Source organism: Equus asinus, chromosome X, assembly GCF_041296235.1.
Source record: "Equus asinus isolate D_3611 breed Donkey chromosome X, EquAss-T2T_v2, whole genome shotgun sequence".
Lineage (NCBI taxonomy): Eukaryota > Metazoa > Chordata > Mammalia > Perissodactyla > Equidae > Equus > Equus asinus.
The window spans coordinates 56,636,076-56,650,963 of record NC_091820.1 but is presented as its reverse complement, the minus strand read 5'-3'; the positions used below and the strand labels follow the sequence as shown (position 1 = coordinate 56,650,963).

Sequence of the window (14,888 nt, the reverse complement as noted above, 5' to 3'; positions counted from 1 at the left end):
GGCCATTGGTGAGGGCAGTGACTCTGAGACGGGGAACCCCCGCGAGGCTGAGGAAGTCTGTTAGGAATCCCAGAAGCACAGAGTGTTAGAAGGAGCTCAGAGATGTGCCAGGCCAGCCCTTGTTTGCTCACAAGGAAACTGAGGCTTGAGGAAGGGAAATGCCTTGCTAATAAGTGACAGAACCGGGACTTTAACCCAGCTTTGTCAGGTCCCAGTCTGGGGCTTTTCCCACCAAAGCTGACAGAGGGAGGGGAGGCTACCTGCCGCTTTGAAGAATGATACTGGCGAGGCGACTGCTGCTCTGAAATGTTTGACCCGTGGTGGAGACACCTCTGGGCAGGGAGGCCTTGATTCCTGAGGGAAGCAAACTAGGGAGGAGGGTAGAATTAGGGGCTATGTCCAGAGGACAGGGGTCAAAGTCGCTGTGCAATCCCATTGGTGGCTTGCAAGGCATCAGTTTGCAGTGAATGCTGAATTTCAAGGAGGGGAACATTTCTCCCCAGAGTGCAGGGGAGGGGGCCTCGCCAAGGTGCCAAGGGAATGTGTGCTACTCTCTCAGACTTGTGACATTTCTCTATTATTTCCTGTTTCTCCAGAGGGAGTTGTCATGTTAATCTTTTTAAAATCAGAGAAAGGGGCCCAAGGAAACTTTTCGAGGTAATCTAAATGTTTTATAATATATTGTGGTCATGTTTACAAAACTACGCACAATTCCCAAAACTCAATAAACTGTATACTTAAAATGGATGAAAAAAAAATCAGAGAAAAGGAGTAAGTGAATTAGATCCCAATAAAGCTGTTATTATAAAATGAAAGAAAGGAAAAAACCAAACCGAAAACCAAAACAACAAAAACAGGCGAGAACGGCTCAGGGTCTGGTTTGGCCAGGCCAGGAGGGCAATGGTTCCTCATTTGCACCTTCAGCTACTCAAATAGCTATTTTTTTTTTTTTTGCCCATTCCTTTCTTGATCAGCAAAAAGCCAAGGCCAGCTCATCCAAGGAGAGGTCAGAGGTTGCAGGGGGAAAGAACTTGACAAACACGCAAGCCACCTCTTCGTTTACTGTAAAATCCTGTTTAATGTGTAACATTTCAGGCAGAGAGAGGCCTTGAGGACTAGAGGCAAAGACAGCCCCGACCAACCCCCGCTCCACATTATCTGCCTGCTTCGCCCTCCCTAACTCCTCTACCCCAGACATGTCCTCCTTTTCCTTGTGGCCGGCAAGTGCTGTTCCTCCTTTTCTTGCTACCCTCCCTTCTCCACCCACATGTCCACAGCACCCTCCCTCCACTGCACTTGCCCACATCCCTCCCCACTGATGTGACTCCAGAAATAGGGTATCTGACAGCACAGGGTTAAGATTAGTTTCATAATTGGAGATGCTGTTAGAGCATCCTATCTCTTGCCTCAGTGGTCCCAGGGAGAGGGAGGGGGAAGAGGAAGGGGTTCAGGCAACAAGAGCTGCCCACACCCCCAATAACCTTGAGCACTGGTGTGGGTGGCCTCCAGCTCCCCATCCCTTCAGCCCCTTAGACAGAAGGCCCTAGGAGGAAGGGAAGTAGGGAGAGAGGGAAGGTTTCGATCCAGCAATCCCTAGCAGGCAGAGGCCTGTGCAACGGCAGGGGAGAAGGAGGGGCAGGCCCAGGGCAGGGTGGGGGGCAGGATGGGAGGTTGCCTGGTATGTGGCATCAGCAGGCCGAGCAGCGGTCGCTCTTCTCAGCCAGCCCGGCCCCAGTGCCAGGGCTGCGGCGCAGTATGTCTTTCAGGGAGCCGTCCTGCTCACTCAGCAGCTTGTTGATCTCATTCTGCTTGTATTCAGGTGAGAGGCGATGGCCAAAGCCCGAGCCCTTGCGAGAGGGTGGATTGGAGCGGCGCTGGGCCCGGCGGGCACAGGCCCGGATGATGAGGTACACCACCTCGGCCACGTTGAGGATGATACAGATGCCAGAGGCGGCCAGCATAAAGACGGTGAAGACGGTTTTCTCGGTGGGACGGGACACGAAGCAGTCCACTGTGTTGGGGCAGGGGTAGGCATCACACTTGACAAGTCGCACCATGGCATAGCCAGGGTAGAGCAGATAAAAGACATACATGAAGGCAGCCTCGAACAGCAGCCGGAAGACCACACTGATGACATAGGTCCACCACAGTGTCCCTGAGATGTGGACCTTGTGCCTCTTCACCTCCTCCAGGTGTATGGGGTCCCCATGACCCTCAAGTCGAAGCATTTTCTTTTCTATGTGCTGCTGGTGAGCCACGTGCATGGCCACAAGGAGAGCTGGGGTGGAAACCAAGATGAGCTGCAGAGACCACAGACGCACATGGGAAATGGGGAAAAAGTGGTCGTAGCAGACGCTGTTGCAGCCGGGCTGGAGGGTGTTGCAGATGAAGGAAGACTTCTCATCACCCCACACGCTCTCTGCAGCCACCACCAGCACCATGATTCTGAAGATGAAGATGACCGAGAGCCATACTCGGCCAATGGCAGTAGAATGCCGGTTCACGCCACTGAGCAAGGTGTACAAACCTGTCCAGTTCATCCTGCCTCATTCACACCTGCAAAACATGAGCCACAAAGCAAGCTGTCAGAAAGCTGGGGCAGAAAGCCGGGCACCATAACACTGCAGACAGCCCCCTCCCCCACCCCTTCCAAGAGCCAGTGACAGGAAAGGAAGAAGGGAAGTCATAGCTTTCCTCATCACCCATCTCCCTGCCAGCCTCTCCTCCTCCTCCTCCTCCTCCTCCTCACTCACTTAGCTTGATCTCCCTTCTTTGCTTTCGTCCAAGATTCTTTCCTCTCCAGCCCCTTTCTCTGCCAGGCCCATCTTGTTCTGCCATCAGCCATCCTCTTTAGCTCCCCAGCCCCCAGCTCCTTAAATCTGGACCTGGGGCAAACCCAACAAAGCCCCATTACCTTGGGGAGCGCCTATCCCTGAGGCCACCCAGACAGGTCCCCTATGGTCTCATGTCTGTGCAGGGGGAGTGGTCCCTGGGTCCGCGCCTGCGTCCCAATTCATCGCCGCCCGGTGCTGGGGAGTCATATGCTGCTTTATACCCAGTGTCTGCACAATGGGACCTTTGTGGGGCTCTGAACAACGCCCTTTAGAATTCAGATCAAACGCCCTGACTTCCGCCCACCCTACACACAGAGCACTTGTGTCCCAGCGCCGGACACCCAGCCTGCACCCACCTGTTCTGTGCCCGCCCGGTCCATCGCCGCACCGGCCCCATAGCCCCACCAGAAGAATGGCCACGGCGGGGGTGGGGAGAGATGGGACAAAGACAGGTGCATGTAAGAGGGGACACCTGGGGATCGGGAGGCTCTGGGCTGAGGCCCTCCCCCATGACCCTACTAGAAACTGAAGGGCAGCAGGATTTTTCCTAGGCTTAGATCCCCTCCAGGGTATGGGTGAGCTAGAGGAGAGGAAAGGGAGCTCGTGTGGATGGAGCCAGGAACTGCGTTAAGCGTTTTCCCGTACCTTCTTTCTTTTGACTCACTTAACAAACCTCTAAGGACTGTTACCCTAGTCTTTTCGGGTGAGGAAGCTGAAGCTCACATAAGTAATAACTCACTCAAGTTCACACAGCTGGGAAGTGCTAGAGTAGGAGAACACAGAAGTATATGAAGCAAAAGGCTAAACTCTTTCCCCAGCATGCTCCTTGTGCTTTTGCAGATAGTGTCAGCAAAAACAAAGGCTAGCCATTAATAATAGTGGTAATAATACTAACACTAACAACAACAGCAGCAAAAGCAAAGGCTGAGGCTACCCTGAAAAGCACAAGAAACATGTGACCCGTGAGCACATTCTAACTCCAGTGTCATGGAGCAAACCCTGACCATCCGTCCTTGAGCTTCAGGAAAGGGCACACATACCGAGGGTGGACAAGTGGGCACATGGTGAGTACAAGCCGGCAGGAGAAAGGAAAGTTAACCAAGCAAACAGAAGATTAGTCAGAAGATGGACTAGGTACGAGTCACACAGCTTTGGGTTTGATTCCTGGTTCTTCACCTAACACGACCTTGGGCTGGTTGTGGAACTTCTCTGAGCTTGCTTGCTCATCTGTCAATGGGCTTCATACCCAGGGTTATCGTGAAGTTAAACGAAGCAACCTGCAAAAGTTCCCAGCCCAGCTCAAGTTTCATAGTTGGTGATCAACCGAAGCAAGAACCTTATCAGGAAGAGAAAACAATGTTGCTTTAGGGGACTAAGTGGTCTGCCAAACTCAGTATCACTCTTCTTCCCAATGCTGTTGTCGACCTATAGTGCCTGTCTGAGATAGAATAGACTGTTCCGTTGCTGTCCTGCCCCCAACATCAAGTGTATGTTGTAACCTCCTCATTTCCTGAGCTTGCCAGTGGCTCTAGGGAAGAAAGGCCCCTCTCTCCCTTGGGCAGGCAAAGAAGGCCTCCCCCTACCTCCCACCACTGCTGCCATTAAGTTGTAAGGAGATCACGCTGGAAGTGGGGAACTGGATGTGAAGAGAACACACAGGCCTGGACTGGTAGGAAATGCAGAGCATTTCCTGCCCCCAGTGCAGGGGCAGTGCTTGTGGCGGAAGTCCCATATCCAGTTCTGGGTGGCTCTCTCTGGTGTAGGGTGAGGGGGTAGGGTATTAGCAACTGGGAAAGTTGGGGAATGAGATGAAAGAAACTAGGGGACAAAGGGATGGTCCATAGGACGTAGATTACCTCTCAAAACAAGGTTTCTTCATTTAGCTTAAAAAAAAAAAAGCCTTAATGAGTTCATGCTGTGGGCCTGAACCAGGGAGGGGAAGCAGGAACATGGAGGCCCCTTCTCCCAAGCCTGGGACTCTGAATGTAGAGCACCATGGTTAGCTGGAAAGGGATGCTTCATCCGGCGAGACACGTTAGATTCAAAAACAGGCAGTCAAGGAGCATTATTAAGAAGAACCATTTACCGAGCACCTGTTGTGTGCCAGGCCCTTGCATGTGCACTGGCTCGTGTAAATCTCACAGCAACCCCATGGGGTAGGTGTTATTTTCAATCCTCACATCACAGATGAGGAAACTGAGGTAAAGAAAGGTGAAGGGACTTGTCCAAGGGTCACAAGGGTTGCACAGTGAGTACGTGACAGAGCTGGGATTTGAGCCAGGCCGAGCTGACTCCAGAGCCCATACTCTTTCCTGTAAGCTCTACTGACTTGGCTGGAATTGTAGTTTTTCTTTCTATGAGTGTTTTTAGAAACAGGGAGATTCATAACTGATCTGGCTTTTATTCTCCTCTAGCCCCTTCTCCCCTTTCCCATCAGCTGACAGCTCTTTCGTCTCCTTCCTTCCAGGGCTTTCCATGGCCTCCTGATTGGTTTTGTTTTCCCATCCTTACCTTTCTCAGGCTGCTCCCTCAAACTCCAAAGCAAACTTCAGCTGTTCTCTTCTCTCTGCCCCTGAAGGGTGCCCCACAGACAGCCTGGCCTCCCGAGTTTCTAGGTTCTTATAGCTCTCCGCCTCTCATCTTCTAGAGCCCTCTGGGACGTAGCCAGTAGCTCCCTTTGGGCCCCCTAAGGGCCCTTGTGTGGGCACTGGGATCTCAGTTTTTGCTCTCGCCTTTGGAAGGAGAGCTGATCCCTACATCAACATCAGTACCTCAAGGGTTTCATTTTGAAAACATCCAGGGGAGTGACCTGATTTTGAAATTCAAACAGTTTTTGTGACTTTGGGTTAAAGTCCAGGTATTGATACACGCTGTGTTGCTCCAGGCGTGTTTTGCGCTCATGTTTAATTAGACAAGACTTCTCTGGCCGTGTCAGGCTCTGGCCTTGTCCTCAGATTCAGACTCGCCCAGGCGCTCAAGCACAGTTCAAAACCAGGAGATCGCACTTAGTCCTTACAACAGTCCTGTAATATCATCCCCATTTTTCAGACAAGGAAGTTGAGGCTCAGAGAGGTTAAATAACTTGCCTCAATGGCACCTGCACTGCTGCTAAATGGTAAAGTTTCAAATTAGCATTTTCTTCTGACCTCAGAGCCTTTTTACATTGTACTGCCTTTGGCGGCCTCTCTTCCTTTAAGGACTTTGCATTCTGAGACCAGGCCCACAACTCAAAAACTTATACTCTGTCCACGTGTGCTCGCGTGTGCACACACACACATGCACACACTCACACATGTTCATCAAGTCTGTCTCACTCTTTCTGCCCCAACCCTTCCTTGTCCTTCCTTCCAACCACAGGAAATCCTTGTGTTTTTTTGGTTTGGAGAAGAAAGGCCCAGCTGGGCTGGATGAGGTTACATTCAGCCTCAGACTCCACACTCCCTCCCCCATGTCACAGGCAGCCTCTGGCCAGGAAAGGACAGGGAGCTTTCTTTGACATTTCCTTGTGAATTTCGGGCTGCCTTCATCAGTTTGGCGTGGCTAAGGCCAAATCCCTCCAGCCCTCTTCCTCTTCCCAGCCTCCACCCTGTGGTTCCACAGCACCTCAGTCGTTTGTCCTCTCCACCCTGCCATATGTATTCTGTGGCCAGATTTGGGTCAGGGCCAGTCTAGCCCCTCCTAATGTTCTCCTTCTCTTGCTCTGCCATGCTCTTTTCGTAGATCTCTCCTGCTAATGTCAGCTCCCTGACTCACTGTTTGGACTACACCCTCTTACTCCTCCATCGGCTATCTGACTTCCTGTTGCTCTCTGCTTAGGCTTATTATAACAGCCACCATTTATAGAATGCCCACTATGTGCTGGGAACTGTATGTTCATTAGCTCTCGTCCTCACAACAACCCTCTGAGCTGTGAGTTATTCTCTTCAATTCACAGGTGAGGCAGCGGAGGCTCAAGAAAGCTGAGTAACTTATCATACAGCTGGTAAGCAAGTGCTGGAGCTCAGATTAGGACTCGTGTTGGCCCCTCACCAAAGCCTGGGGCCCTTCCCCATTGCTCTGCCGCATCCTCATCTATGCTTGTCTCCACTCAAACCCCTCTTGTCTGTATGCTTCTCTCCTTATCACATTTTCTAAGTCCATGCATTCTGCCTTGCCATTCCCAACAGCTGGAACAACTTTCAAGCAGCTGGGGGGCCACCCCTCCTTTACATCTCCAAATCGTCAGTTATTCCAATCTCGATTTGAGTCTGCCTACCTCCCTTAGGAAAATGGAAATGCATGCTCCCAAATCTCGGCCCTGTTGGCTTGCCCTCTGCGCCTGCTGAGTGCACTGTATTCATCTGCCTGTAGCCCCCATGTTGGTTGCATGCCTCGTTTACCTTCTAATCTGGACAGAAAACAGCACCTGCCAGTGCCCAAGGGTCCCACCGGCCCCTAACCTTCTGTAGCAGGAAATGTCTGAAAGAGACGAAGTTGGCCACCCTGCACCTAGGGGGTCCCTTGAGTCTTTCTGGGAATTCGGCCTTGTGGGAATGAGAGGAGTCCCTGACTGGGAAAAAAGAGTGAGAGGAGAAGCAACTGTGAGCCTGGAGGATAAGAGTTGGGGGATACAGAGAGAAGCTAAGCAAGCCTGGCACCTGGCAGGAGGGGCCTCACCCCAGCTCGCAGGGAAGCACAGAAGAGATCTATGTGGCTGAATGCTGAACCACATAGAGCCACAAGAGAAGGCAAGACCCGAGCCTCTCCCCAACCCCCATTTCTGTCCCCCTGTGCCACACCAGCCCCTCTGGCCCACCTCCCTCGGCCTCCAGCTTCCTCACCTGGCTGCTGCTGCCCTTTCCCAGGGAATGTCTGCAGGCGTGTCTGCACTATGCCACTAGGTACTGTCAGCCCAGCCCAGGGGAGGGACAAAGAACCCAGGGCCAGAGCCAGATATGGCCCACAGCCCAAGAGGAACCAGACAAACATTAACCAGCCCCACCTCCTCCCACACACAATCATTAAATAAGATTGATCCCCTGAGCTCCCAATGGGTTTGGAGAGACAAATCACATAGCCTGGAGTTACTGCCTTGTCCCAGAGGAAGCGAGGCATCATTGTCACCCATGTTTAGCCCGTCTGGGACACTGGACCTGGGTTCATCAACAACCCTCAGCCTTTCCCTACCCCCTGGCCACAGGTAGACCCAATGTGTGGGCAAGCTACAGAGAGGGCTCCTGCACTGGGTACCATCCCTTCCATTCCTTACAGCTCCCAGCCTCTAAAACGATATGACTATGAGGAGAAAAAAGCCATGGGCAGTGCGTCCTGGCACCTGAGGTCAAAGTGGGTGATGGCAGTGCTTCCCACCCGTATGGCAGTACCACGGTGCTCTTTGGCCCTCTGCTTATTGTCCACGTCCTGAGTGGCTGGGGATGGACAAGAGTATTTCCAGTCCCATCCCGGAACCCTAAAATGTCTTCAAAACTTGCCTTCTACCCTCGGGGCCAAGACAGTTGAACCACAAAGTGTGCCATGTGCAGCAACAGATCTTGGCAATCATTAAGGTAAACAGAGAATGTCAACCATTAACTGAGAGATCAGTCTAGTTTGAAAGAGGACTTACCTGAAGGCCCTGCTAATTCTGTGGCCTGCATGGCAGTGAAGAAATAAGCAAAGTTAGCAGAAACTTGTTCCCTGCCTCCTGCTCTTCACCCCAGCCTGAGCTCACCGCCAGAACGAGAACCAGAGCCTCAGCTTTTCTTGGCTAAACCCAGGCATATGCATACATCAATCGATAAGTCTTTACTGGACACCTATTGGGTACCCAGTACTGAATCCATGCTGGGGGCAGGCGGCAGAGGAGGGAAAAACATCTCAACTGTTCTTAAGGAATTTACCAACTTCCTGGGGAGACAAGACCAAGACTCAAGAAGCTGCCATGAAAAATGTCAGCGTATGTTCAGTTATGCGGTTCTGAGGGACTTCAAAGAAGGGGAATCTAGAGTAAACTGAAGTAATCAGGGAAGGCTTCCTAGAGGAGGCGAGGCTTGAGTGAATTAAAGGACGGATGGGAGTTGGAAAGGGGATGGGTAGAGCTAGCATTCCAGGGAGGAGGAACAGGGTGAGTCAAGGCACAGAGAGAGGTAGGAATGAGCAGGGCATGTCTGGGAGACAGAAGGGAGACAGGACTGTGTTGGGTGGCTGTGGAAGATACCGTCAGTCAGCTAAGGGGCTCAGGGTATGAAGGGCATTTAAAGTCAAGTAGGGAATTCCTTTAGTGAGTGTCTGGTAAATTTGGTATAAGGTATAACTGAGCTAGACACCATGGGGGACAGGCTGAATGCCGTTCTTTGGCACTTGGCTATTCCTGCTGAGAGTACAGGTTGGAGTAGATAAAGAGGAGTAGCATTTCTTGAGCACTTAATGCGTGAGAGGCAACATTCAAAGTCCTTTGCAAGTATTGCTTTCTTTGATCCTCAGCATAAGCCTATGAAATAGGCATTGTTAATATTCCCATGTCACAGGGGAATTAAGGCATACAGAAGTTAAGTGACATTACTGAGGGCACTCAGCTAGAAAGTAACAAAGCTAGATTTGAACCCAGGCAGTCTGGCTCGAGAACTTGTTCACTTAACCAGTACATCACAGCTGATGAGCTCTACAGGTCCCACTGAGAATCTGAGTAGGAACCGGTCCCTGACTCTAGAAGATTCTAAGCTAGCAGGAGAGATGAGACATGTACCCAAGTACCTACAACAAGGGAGTATGTCCTAAATGCCATATGTAGATATGAGATGCCAGAGGGCGTTCAGATGTAGGAGAAAAGGGAAGGTTTAATGGAAGAGGCAGAGGTGGACATAGGTCATAAAGGAAATGGAGAAGCCAAGCATTCCAGGTGACAGGAAGCTGTGAGATGTGCTCCGGGAATGGTGGGCAGACCTGTTTGACCAGAAGAGAGAGCTCCTATACTGAACTCCTGGGAAGGGAAACTGCAGGTCGACATCAGTGTGTACTCATTGTTCCTTGGAGTTCTGGCAGAGTTTCTTCAGAGCGCTTGCAGGTCAGAAAGTCTATTTGAGTAGTTTGTAGCTGTATGAAAAATACCGTTGCTAGAATCTACTTGTCCTCTGCTGTTTACTGTGACTTGAACATATCTTCTGGATGGGGTGCTGCTGCGAGAGAGAGAGAGAGAGAGAGAGAGAGAGAGAGAGAGAGATAGATTGAGAGAGAGAGAGAGAGAAGGCAAGGAGAGAGGAGGGAGAGCACGTGAGGGAAAAGAGGGGAGGGAAATGGAGAGGAGGAAAACTGTACTACAACGAGCAGTGGAAATCCATTTGCTCCTGGTAACCAGCTAAAATCAGCTTCTGCCTTGAATCTTAAGCAGACGTTCTTCTTACAATGGACATTTTGGGGTAATATTTTAAAATTTTACATCAGCTTGCTTACTTCCTCAGATTCACTCAGGGAGATCTTCGTTAGACCTTGAAACATACAAGATAAGAGGCCCTAAACATAAGCCTGCCATCTCCAGCACGGCTCAAACATCAGCCCAAAAAGGGCTTTCCCCATTCCTGTTCCACCCAGGACCAGGACGGTTGATGGAGGAAACTGATCACATTATTTAAGAGCACATCTCACCAGTGACATTGTCATAGTTCAGAGGTTCGTACCTCATCAACAGAATTGTATCGCGGAGCCATGCCGGCTGCCTCAGCACAGCAGTCTTGAGGCTTCCTCGGACAGCATGCAGCAGCACTGCCTTGCATGTGAAGTCCATCATCCAGCCTGTCCCTGGGCCTCTTTACCGAACAAAATGTGGCATTTTGCATGCCTTTGATCAGTGAGACAGCATTGCCGTACGGCTCAGAAATCAAAGGGGACAGCTTCCAATATAAATGTTGCTCAAGACACACAGGCAAAAACTCTGCTCAAATCGATCCATAGGATTAAAGAAATGGCTAACCCTGAAAATCTACAGAACATTTCAAAAGTCCCCTCTCCAGCTAGGCGGTGGAAGGTTAGGCAAACTCTTCCCAGTAGGGGCTGCCGGGCAAAGATGGAAGGGGTCCTGTGTTCATAATTGCTATTGGTTTCCACAAATCCTTTTCAAAAGGACTCATAATTATGCAAACGAGTCTGCGCCCCAGGAATTCATATTCTTAGAAGAGGTCAACTAGAGGGAGTTATCAATATTTTTCCTAGGGGGTTTCTGAAGAGCTGTACCCAGATAGTGCACCAGTTCACCTGATGCGCATATACCTTTGGCTCTAAGGAGAGTCTGGAGTGGGGAACAAAAGCAAAGTTGTTTTAGCCCTCTCCCCCAAAAAACCTAATTGGATGAAACATCCTAAAACCAGCCCCACATGGTCAGGATGGTACACTCATTCCAGCGACAGTAAAGCCTAAATGTGAGGTGGTGCTTCTTAGAGCTTAGAGATTTCCCGGGAATAAGAGCCTTAAGCAGCACCGTATCTACTCCCTGCAATGTGGAATTCGTTTTGCCCGTTTTTGTGTTTTATGAAGACCCTAATTCCTGGGGTTTAAGGAATGATTCTGTATTTCACTGATGTCTGATCACTGCACCAACAGAGGGTATGCTTGCAAAAGACTCCAGAAAGTTTCACATCCTTTCACTAGATCAGGTAGCCAAGTGAAAAGGGAAATTGGAACTTTTGGGCTCCCGTCTTAATGTTGCTTGTACTCAGCCAATGCAGCTTGATGTCCATTTCCTGGTCTTTCTTCTCTTGAAGGTACGGTGCACTGTAGGACCTAGGGAGTGGCACAGGGGTAGAAAGTTCCCAGGTTGAATCCAGTCCTGGATTTTTACCCAAGGGGACTAGCGGTAGTGTGGCAGGGGCAAGGAATCAGAGAGGAGTCCAGGTCATAGCCAGAAAAATGGGGCCAAGTGTCAACTTTGAAGGGTGAAGTGAAAAGGACACAGAAGAATTTAGTTTGTTCTGCTAATTGTTCAAGTTTGGGTGGCCAACCTGATGAGCTGACACTCTGCCCACTAAGCTGTTAATAGTTTAGTACTTTCCTTACAGTTTTCTTTCTTTATATACACACCCATCATTGAAATCATATTGTACATACAGGAGATTTTCTTTTCACAGGATCCTTTTCCAGGTCTTCCAAATAGAAATCTACTGGTCCATCACCCATCCTCTCAAACTGATGATCCAATGAAACATGTAAACCAGGCCTGAAATAGAAGCCCTGGTGCTCACCCTTTCTATCTAATCTTTGGACTCCTCTGTGCTTTCCTCTGTCAGCCAAGTTTGCCAACGATAACAACATGAATGCCTCATCCAGAATCTCCCCGCCTCAGTAATCACAACCACTACCCCTTCTGCTTCCCTGCTCCACCCAGTGCTACCAGGTCGGTACCTAGGGGAGTGCCAGGCTGCTGACGACACCCTGAAGGCCAAGGCTTCTGCTGAGAAGCACTGCTCACAGGAGGGGAGGTGGGCTGTCGAGGTAGGAAACCCAGGCAGTTTTCTTCCTACTCCACCTGCCCAGCCAAGCCTGCTGCAAATTAGAGGGCTGATTCCTAGGCCAACTCAGATCTCTGAAATCACGAACTCCATTGCCTTCTGCTTGAAGTGCCCCCCACCCCCCGCCATCCATGCACATCTAGCCATCCTACCTGGGATAGGGAGCCAGAGTACGTGTTGCAGGGATTCCTGGACAGCCCCACCAATGTGGATTCCAGCACCTGGGCCAGGGAGAGAGCTGAGGCCAGAGGGGCACCCATAAAGGCTTGAGTCCAACCTTAACTCCCATCCATAATGCTTTGTGCCTTCCACAGAGCCAACTCAGCTCCAGCCCCAGCCAATACAGTGAGGGGCATGTGTGCGTGCTTGCATGTGTGTGTGTGTGTGTCAAAGGGAAGATAGGATCTGGTCTTTTATACCTTCTTTAAACTGCCAAGTCAGTCCCTGCAACAGGCTCTGAGCACCATACAAAAGGGGGAGTTCTAATACCTCTTCATCCTTCACAGCCTTCATTCTAACAACCTACTTCCCTCGATCCGTTCCTTGTACCTGGACGGGACAATCCTGCTCCCAAGCCTCCCAGATAAAGATTTTGTCTCCCTTCTTCTATTTCCATCCTCATCGTGCCTTTTGTTTAAAGATTATGGTTGTCCTCTATGGCTTTACTGTCCTAGACCTCCTCAAGTGAAAACCTCTTCTAGTTGGATGCTCCTAGGATCCTCCTCCCTCTGCTCACCCAAGAAGCGGACACATCTGGCATAAGGATTCTATAATATATGGGGCCTCTGCTTCAGACATAAAGTAAGAGCTTCGGATCCTCTGAAGAGGCCTCCATTTTGGTTATGTTTTCCTCCTATGAAAGACAAGGATGATTGAGCTGCTTCATTATCTCCTAGGAAATGGGTGTTCAGTGGCATTGGATTTGCCAGTATGAGGGCACTTTTCAGAATGTCAAGCAATTTTTGATTTCTGAATCTGAGCTAGTGCTTTACAGTAAACGTAAACTGCTCTTTCTCACTGCTGACATTTCACCTCACAGTGTTGGGGCTTGGTTGAGCCATAGAATGCACTGAGGTTTGACGTTATTCCTAGAGAACAATATTATCTATGGAACTGAGCTCCTCACCTTGATAAAGAAGCCCTGACTGTTATCACATGAGTCACAAGAACTTCCACAACTATTTCATAGTCATCACAAGCTTTTGGGGGGGGGGCTCTTTTCCAAGGATTAACCCACATTCTAAATTTTGTAGCCACATATGTAGTATTGGAGTGTTTTGCTCAGTTATAATGATGATAAATTTGTCTCTGAGCCCAGAAAAACAATTTCTGATGTTGATTCCCTGATGTGGCTGCTGCTTCCAGTTCCACACTATGCTGTTCCCCTTACACTGGAAATCTGGATGTCAGAAGATCTTCATGACCTACCTCTCTTCAGGGTGCTCAAAGCCACCACACATGATGTTGGATTCTCAAACTGGATGATACCTTAAACTGGGTTTCTGCCCTCTCTCTTTCCCTTTTTTTTTTTTTTTTTTAAAGATTGGCACCTGAGCTAACAACTGTTGCCAATCTTCTTTTTTTTTTCTTGCTTCTCCTCTCCAAATCCCCCCAGTACATAGATGTATATTTTAGTTGTGTTTATAGTTTAGTTATAGTTTAGTTTTAGGGCCCTTCTAGCTGTGGCATGTGGGACGCCGCCTCAGCGTGGCCTGATGAGTGGGGCCACGTCCACGCCCAGGATCTCAACCGGCAAAACCCTGGGCCACCAAAGCGGAGCGCACAAACTTAACCACTCGGCCACAGGGCCAGCCCCTCTCTTTTCCTTCTTGATCAAGTTTTGTGAAAGATGCTTCTATACTTACTGCCTACATTTCTTCATCTCCCATTCACTCTTCAGTTCCACTCAAATCTGGCATCTGCTCCCATTCCCTACTCCACTGAAAGAGTTTTCACCGAGGGCACTTTGTTGCTAAATCCAATGGATACCCCTCAGAAGGAGTCTCACTGACTGAGGTATTCGATCCGGTTGACCACTCCCACCTTCTTGAAACTGTCTTCCCCTTTGATCTTTTCCTATTTATATTAATTTTTGTGTTTGCTGATTACACTAGTAATGCATGTTCTTTATGGAAAAACTGGAAAATACAAAAAAATCATAAGGATCAAAATAAAAATAGTCTGTAACACCACCACCCAGAGATAGCCATTACTAATAGGTGTGAAACCTTACAGTTGTTTTTCACTGAAAATATATAAATGTACTTTTAAAATAAAATTGTCGTCATATGATACATACTATTATTTTTTTATTTTTTATTTTTTTTAAAGATTTTATTTTTCCTTTTTCTCCCCAAAGCTCCCTGGTACACAGTTGTATATTCTTTTTAGTTGTGGGTCCCTCTAGTTGCGGCATGTGGGATGCCGCCTCAGTGTGGCCTGACTAGCGGTGCCATGTCTGCGCCCAGGATCCGAACTGGTGAAATCCTGGGCCGCCAGCCAAAGCGGAGCACGCAAACTTAACCACTCGGCCTCGGGGCCGGCCCCTATTATTGTTTTTTATTGAGGTATAATTGAC

General features: G+C 49.5%; 1 protein-coding gene across 3 annotated transcripts; it reads right to left on the bottom strand.

The window, feature by feature from the left end:
• Positions 1-780: 780 nt before the first annotated feature.
• GJB1 (gap junction protein beta 1) lies at positions 781-7,802 on the bottom strand. 3 transcript variants are annotated; one of them, XM_014837700.3, is made up of 2 exons: positions 7,655-7,802; positions 781-2,556 (listed from the first exon to the last, which is right to left on the bottom strand). In XM_014837700.3, exon 2 carries the CDS (start codon positions 2,538-2,540, stop codon positions 1,689-1,691), a length of 852 nt encoding a protein of 283 aa, XP_014693186.1. In that variant the 5' UTR covers positions 2,541-2,556; positions 7,655-7,802; the 3' UTR covers positions 781-1,688. The 3 variants fall into 3 exon arrangements, with proteins under 3 accessions (XP_014693186.1, XP_014693187.1, XP_070358680.1); XM_014837701.3 differs by lacking the exon at positions 7,655-7,802 and adding an exon at positions 2,915-3,063; XM_070502579.1 differs by lacking the exon at positions 7,655-7,802 and adding an exon at positions 2,754-2,968.
• Positions 7,803-14,888: the final 7,086 nt, after the last annotated feature.

Coding starts and splice junctions, on each gene's coding strand:
- GJB1 (XM_014837700.3), bottom strand. CDS start 2,540: ATGAACTGGACAGGTTTGTACACCTTGCTCAGTGGCGTGAACCGGCAT.